A 7,258-nucleotide genomic window follows, 5' to 3' on the forward strand; every position below is an offset into this window, starting at 1 on the left:
CAGACACTCTATGTTGAGTAAGCAAGGCACCCAATTACAGCTGAGCATAAATGTTTGCAGCTGCAGAAGGATTAATTTGTATGTGTATACAATGGAGATGATAAATTTTGTTTATAAAGATGTTCACTTATTACTAAAGGTAACAACAACTGGTTAAATAATAAAAAATAAGGTATAAAAACTGATTGTTAAAAATCCCTGTTAGATTTGCATTTCTTTTCCTGAATGCAACCTAAACATTTGTGTCCGATGTCTTTATGCTTTTGCCTCCACTTTTTGCATCTATGGAGCCCTTCTTTTAGCAAAACCATGCTTAATCTATATACAGTATAGGACAAATATATTACCAATCAGGCATAACATTATGAGCACCTGACTAATATTGTGTCAGGTCCCCTTTTGCTCCCAAAACAGTCCTGACCTGTAGAGCATTAACCGCATTAACTTCTTCAGCAATTTGAGCTACAGGAGCTCCTCTGCTGGTTCAGACCACACGGGCCAGCCTTTACTCCCCATGTGCATCGTTGAGCCTTGGCCGCCCATGACCCTGTCACCGGTTCACCACTGTTCCCTTCTTGGAGCACCTTTGATAGATACTGCAGTTTTGGAGATGCTCTGACCCAGACGTCTAGACATCACAATTCGGACCTTGTCAAACTCACACAAATCCTTACACACATTTTTCCTGTTTCTAACACATCAACGTTGAGTACAAAATGTTCACTTGCTGCCTAATATATCCCACTCACTAACAGGTGCCATGATGAAGAGATAATCAGTGTAATTCACCTCACCGGTTATAATGTTATAATGTCATAATGTTATACCTGAGCTGTGCATAAATAGAGGTACACATACATTTTCCCAAGTACCTGTAAATAAGTCCATAAAATGTTATTGTACACAATAAGATTAGTATTAATGGTTCAGTTTAATCAGACGCTTAACAATGACTGTTTTCTAAAACGAATGCATAATTTCGTACCACGTCATGCCCTGTCACAAAATTATACAACGATCCCCAAAAGCAGCAGGTTTCCTTCAGTCCTGATCTGCTCGGCTCATATGGTAAGTGGACTCCATCTCTTGGCATGGATTTAAAGAGACTGAAGGTAAAAAGAGAAAGCATGGCAGACCCACTGAGAGGAGCTCAAAAACGCTTTAGCTCGGACTGAAAGAGGGCCCAGGGTATGCTTTGTCAGAGGGAAATAACGTTGGGTTGTTGGGACTTTACCTTCAAAAGAGAGTCGGCGAGAGCACTAATCACAACATGTGATGAGACACTAGAACAAAGGCGAACGGCAGCAGAAAATAACAGCGTGGGAAACCTCTGTGAACTTGAGTTACAAGTCTCCCTCCTTCTCCTCCTTACACACACACACACACACACACACACACACACACTCTCTCTCTACAAACACACAAACACAAACACACACCAGCTCTTTTGCACCCACAGCACGCCCCGCTTCTGACACCCCACCAACAATCACAGGCAAACATGGGGGGGTTTATCTTTACCGCTAAGACCAGACTGGTAGCAAGAACAACAACATGAAAACAAGCCCAGTGTGTTTCCTCTCATTCATGTATGCAGAATGAGGGGCTTCTCTTCTTCACAATTAAGCGTGCTGTGCAAGGGTCGATAAGGATCCGGTGCCCTGCCTTTCAGCCTGCAAACGTAGCCTTGTGTATGTATGCACACTGTTCTGTGGCCTTTTTAGCTTTTCTTGGATCCAGAATGCTGTGAAGTCAGAACTTATTATTGTACCCATTCTTGAACTGAGTAAAATCAAGTAATTTGGGTAAATCAAATCCTGAATTTGAGTGTAATTATCCACCCTGAAAACCATTAAATTTGCAATGTAAGACATCCTGGCAGACGCTTTTCTGCAGAATGATTTACAATCATCTTATTTATACAACTAATCAGTTGAGTGTTACAGGCCTTGCTCTGAAACCCCAACACTGGCAGTCTGAAGTTCTGGGATTTGATCTCACAACCCTCTGTTCAGAAATCCACTATGCTACCATGTCCTCTTAACCGTTAAACGTGTCTATATGCAAAGTGAGAGAGTTGGAGATGGACAAGAAATAAAGCACTGCCGCATCAACCTCTTTAGTTTGAGATAATGCAAAGGGGTAAATTCAACTGATTCCAATATTAACGGGTAAACAATTGTGAGTAATGTAATGGAATTATAGAATTTAATAGATCTTGCAAACAACTAAAAGATTTCTTCCTTTATGATTATTGAAATTATCGGTTATTTGGAGCTGGAACTGATTTTGTAGCATCTTTGGACTTTACTTAAAACTAGCATGTCTGGGCTTTTAGACACAATATTGAATTGTATATTAGACAAAAGTTTTGCACAATTTTATTACATTTCTTTATGTATGTAATGATGACTAACCACAATATATTTTCTAATATTAAAGGGATCTGATTCTATTGTTATATCACAATATTAATGCGATTTTTCAATAAATTGCATGTTTCAATTAGACGTGTCAGATGACCCACACACACGTTTTAGTTGAAGTAAGTCTTGTGAGTGGTCGAGGTGATCTTTCATATGATATCACCATAAACGTGTGCTTGACAAAACTGCTGCTCTCATGAGAAGAGTGAACAAGCCACAAGTGCATGTGTATGTCTATGTGCATGCGCATGCCACAAGCTGGACATCGCTCGGTTTTATCTAGATGTTCTGGTGCAGGCTGTGAGTAGTGTGAACGCAAATCCCCAGGCGGGCGCTGCCTGGAACTCCTCTGGGCTGAGGTTAGAGTCGGAGGCTTCCTCTGCACACCGCGATGAACCGCTATCAGATTACAGGTTCACACGCTCGCGCGCAGACCGCCCGTCGCCCCGACCAATTGCCCCATTCACGGCAGCGCCGGAGACGGCCGCCCCCCCTCCTTCACCCCTGATTGGTTGATCCGCTCAGGGGGCTAAAGGAAACCAACGGAACTTTCCCACGGCCTGCGCGTGCTGACAGGCGGCTGGCCTCCTCCCCGCCGCCGCCGCCGCCCGCGCAAGACGCCGGCGCTGCACGGGGAAAGGCGGAGCTACGAGTGGGCTGTACCTTAAAAAAGAGCCCGCTCTGATTGGCTCGTCGTCGCAATTATCCAAATGAACAAGGCGTGCCTAGATCTCGCTTCTGCTTACCGATTGGCCCCAAACGCCCAGGCGCTCACGGATTGGTCGGTTTTGACGCGCAGCCCCGCCCCTTGCGACACGCTCCGGCGTTGAAATGACACCGTGGGAAAGCCCGGCTCCTCAAACGCGTCGAAAGCACAGCAGGCTTCACCTGGACGTTCACGGACGAGTGGTACTCTTAGATCTTCACAATGAAGAGAAATCACGACTTCAGCTCCTCTGACAGCGAATTAGATGAAAATATTGAAGTGGAGAAGGAGAGCGCTGATGAAAACCTGTAAGTCTTTTTTTTAGATTTTTTTTCAACTTTGCAAATATATATATATATATATATATATATATATATATATATATATATATATATATATATATATATATTTCCCATCCCCATATTTCCAATAATAATTTATAGACATATACATCTAAAATAAGCTCTAGAATAAATACTGACCTGTTAGTGATGACTGTTTTCTATTTCAGGGGTATGAGTCCTCCACTCGAATCGGTTTCTCCTTCCACTACTCAAGTACAAGCAAGAAAACGTCGCCGAGGGGTGAGTAATCATCAAACATCAAATTATAGAAAGGAGAATAAACATGACATATAGATTATTAAGCAATATATGCTGTAGACTAAATTATCAAAATAAATAATTTAAGCAATTTTTTTTTTTTATTAAACAGTATGACAATGATCATATTATAAATACTATTCTTATTACTATTTTCATATGATTCATGTTATTATTATTATTATTTATTATTATTATGATTATGATTATTTAAATGTATTATTATTATTATTATTATTATTATTATTATTATTATTATTATTGTAAGTTTTAACTGTGATTTGAATGTCTTTGCACAGATCATTGAAAAGAGGCGCAGAGACCGCATTAATAACAGCCTGTCCGAACTGCGCCGCCTTGTTCCCAGTGCTTTTGAGAAACAGGTAAGAATGCTCTTCACTACACATGATGATCTTTTAACATGTCTATCTTTGTCTAATCTGTACCCAGAAATCAGTAAATAAACTCCCCTTTTTTCCCTTCTCTCTAGGGCTCAGCTAAACTGGAGAAAGCCGAGATCTTGCAGATGACTGTGGATCATTTGAAGATGCTTCATGCAGCTGGAGGCAAAGGTAACACATTGTTTTCCATATTCCATGTCAGCATGTAGCCTGTAACTGTTTCTGTACAAAATAATTCATTAGCTTGAGTACAAATACTTTAAGTCCTTAGGTTTAGGTTGTGCTGTACAAACACAACCAAGTGTGTAATTATGACAGTGAAAGAAGAATGTTTCAAAACAAAATAATTAATAATTTTTGTCTCCTTATTTAGGTTACTTTGACGCCCATGCTTTGGCGATGGATTACCGTGGCTTGGGTTTCCGCGAGTGTCTGGCGGAGACAGCCCGATACCTGAGCATCATCGAGGGTCTGGACAACACTGACCCACTCCGCATCCGCTTGGTGTCCCACTTGACCAACTACGCCACTCAGAGAGAGGCTCACACAGGTCTCGGGCATTTAGCCTGGGGCTCGGCGTTCAGCAGCCCTCACATGGCACATCACCTCCTCTTACCACAGCATCAACAAGGGGCATCGTTATCACGCAACCCCAGCAGTCCTGCGTCCTCATCCTCATCGTCGCCCTCCTCCTCACCATCAGCGCCCTCCTCAGAATCCCATGGCTGCAGCAGGCTTTCTGTCAAGGCGATCAGCGAGGCAGGACATAGCAGACCGCTCAGGGTACCCCCTGCAACCGGCGCCATTCCCCCAGGGCTCACGCCAGCTTCCGCATCTAAGATTTCTCCCCCACTTCTTACATCACTGTCCAGTATCTCGGCTTTTCCCTTTCCACTAAGCGCTTTTCCCCTGCTCTCACCCAGCACACTGGGTCACACCCCATCCAGTAGCCTGGGGAAGCCCTATCGCCCATGGAACATGGAGATCGGTGCTTTCTGAACTCTTAAACCAGATCACGTGGAGAAATGACTTTTTTTCAGACCAGAAAAGACTCGAACGATGTGAGTTTGCAGGTCAGGACTCAACAAAGTGGAAAGACAACGCAGGACTTATGTACCAGAAAATTAGTTGTATGTGTTTTTTGTTGTTGGTTTTTGCAGATTTTTTTACTTAAAATTTCATGTCCTTTAAATTTGAGCTAATCAGGGATAGGTTCTGCTGGTAGCCTGATTAAAGTCTTAAGATGATTAATGGTTTTCTTTCTTAGTTAAACAGGGTGCTGTGCTGGTACAATGCCCTGCCTGGATGCTGATGCTGATAGAAAGATAAAGGAAATGTCCTGATATAATGGAGGTTTTGGGGCTGAGGTACTGTTACAGCAAAATAGTTGGCACTGAGTGTTAAAACTAGAACCAGGTTTTTATAATAATGAAAAGTACTAAGTAATATCAGTGTGTAGTTCCAAACGAGAGGCAGAATATTGTCCACCCCCATGTCTTAATATTTCAATTAAGCCTGATAAAATCCAGTCCCCGAGTCATATTTAGAATTGACAGGCTCATGGGTAAAATATAAAGGGATTATTTGACTCCCTCTTACGTCTTGGCAAGATACCATTGTTTTATATTATGTTTGTATTTGACTTTGTATTTCTGCAAAGTTTAAGAGCTATGCAATCGATCTGTGGTATTACAAGATTACGAAATCTCTATGGTTTAAGATCTGGCGCGTTCTTGTGTATAAATGCATACAGTAAAAGCTATGCAACGGAGACATTTTTTGTTCATATCTATTTATATGAAATGTCTTGAACTGTGGTAGTCAGTGTTGGGGGTTTTATTTGCTTTTTAACCCCTTCTAATATTGTGACAAGCTTTTAACACTGTTTCAGAAAGGACAATCTCTCAAAAAGTCACTTAATAAATAATGTAAAATATCATTTGTGTGTTTTAGTCCTGCTTCATGGTATAATAAGAGATGTTATAACACAGTCATATATACACTCATCAGTAGCCAAACTCTCTCTCTCTCTCTCTCTCTCTCTCTCTCTCTCTCTCTCTCTCTCTCTCACCTCTGAAAATATTTATTCCATATAAAAAATATTTTTATATAGAAAATATATATTTTATATATTTTATTATGCTTGAAACACTATTAAAAAGTACTTTATTTTGTCCATGTGAGATTCATTAGAGCTGAGCTTTATAGCTGAAAACTGGAGGCAAACCTGTGAAACCACATCGAGAGGAAAAGAGAATTAGCAATAAGTAGTCAGGGAAGATCTCTGGTGGTGACAGAATGGGTGAGCGACAGAGAGAGAGAGAGAAAGAGAAAGAGAAAGAGACGGAGAGAGAGAAAGATCAGTGAACCTCTGGGCCTCTGTGGTCTCTCTATGTGTTCAGGAAACCATTAACAGCCAGGGGATATCCTGGGAATGCACAGAGATAGATGAAGAAGTGAGTGCATGTAGATGGAGAGAGAGAGAGAGGAAGTGGTTGTATGCTGCAGCTTTAGCCCTGGAGCCTTTGCAGCAGCACACACAACTCCTGGATTGTCAAACTCCCACGCTCTTGCAAGCTCTGTGAAAGCTTGCAGCCAGGTCCATAAAACAGATTCTCCTCCTACACACACCATGATGCCAAGATACACTTTTACTCTCTTAATCTATTCATTTTTTCTATGTACCCCCCACCCCATTCCATCTCCTGCCACACTATAAGATCTATGCACTTCTGTTTTATGCATATTCATGAACCCATAAGGCGCACAGGAGAAACCAGAGATGTTGAGTCAGAATAAATTCAGTGACTATAGCAGGCAGTTCATCATACAGCTGCAGTGACTTCTTATAAAGTCTTTTGTCGACACCTGCTGGTTACATACGGCATTGCACTGTCAAACATTCAGGTATGAGGCACATGAGCACTATTTTATTTTTGAACCGTGTTAACTATTAAACTATAATGTATTGTGGATGAGTATATCCATACAGTTATCTATATCTCCTGGATTCCTACACTGTAAAAAGTATTTTAGGTATCTACTTATATAACTGTGGCCCACAAAGTTTTCATGCATAGATGAAAAAACTGTTGTTAGCAAACTACACTTTTAATTTTCTTT

At 41.3% G+C, this 7,258-nt stretch overlaps 1 protein-coding gene across 1 annotated transcript; it reads left to right on the forward strand.

Annotated features, from left to right (window-relative positions):
• The first annotated feature begins 3,278 nt into the window (after window positions 1-3,278).
• hey1 (hes-related family bHLH transcription factor with YRPW motif 1) lies at window positions 3,279-6,074 on the forward strand. The gene is made up of 5 exons (XM_046834939.1): window positions 3,279-3,440; window positions 3,644-3,716; window positions 4,034-4,117; window positions 4,225-4,306; window positions 4,509-6,074. The coding sequence occupies exons 1-5, from the start codon at window positions 3,355-3,357 to the stop codon at window positions 5,132-5,134; spliced, it is 951 nt and encodes a 316-aa protein (XP_046690895.1). The 5' UTR covers window positions 3,279-3,354; the 3' UTR covers window positions 5,135-6,074.
• The last annotated feature ends 1,184 nt before the right edge of the window (window positions 6,075-7,258 follow it).

Source organism: Silurus meridionalis, chromosome 22 (genome assembly GCF_014805685.1).
Source record: "Silurus meridionalis isolate SWU-2019-XX chromosome 22, ASM1480568v1, whole genome shotgun sequence".
NCBI lineage: Eukaryota > Metazoa > Chordata > Actinopteri > Siluriformes > Siluridae > Silurus > Silurus meridionalis.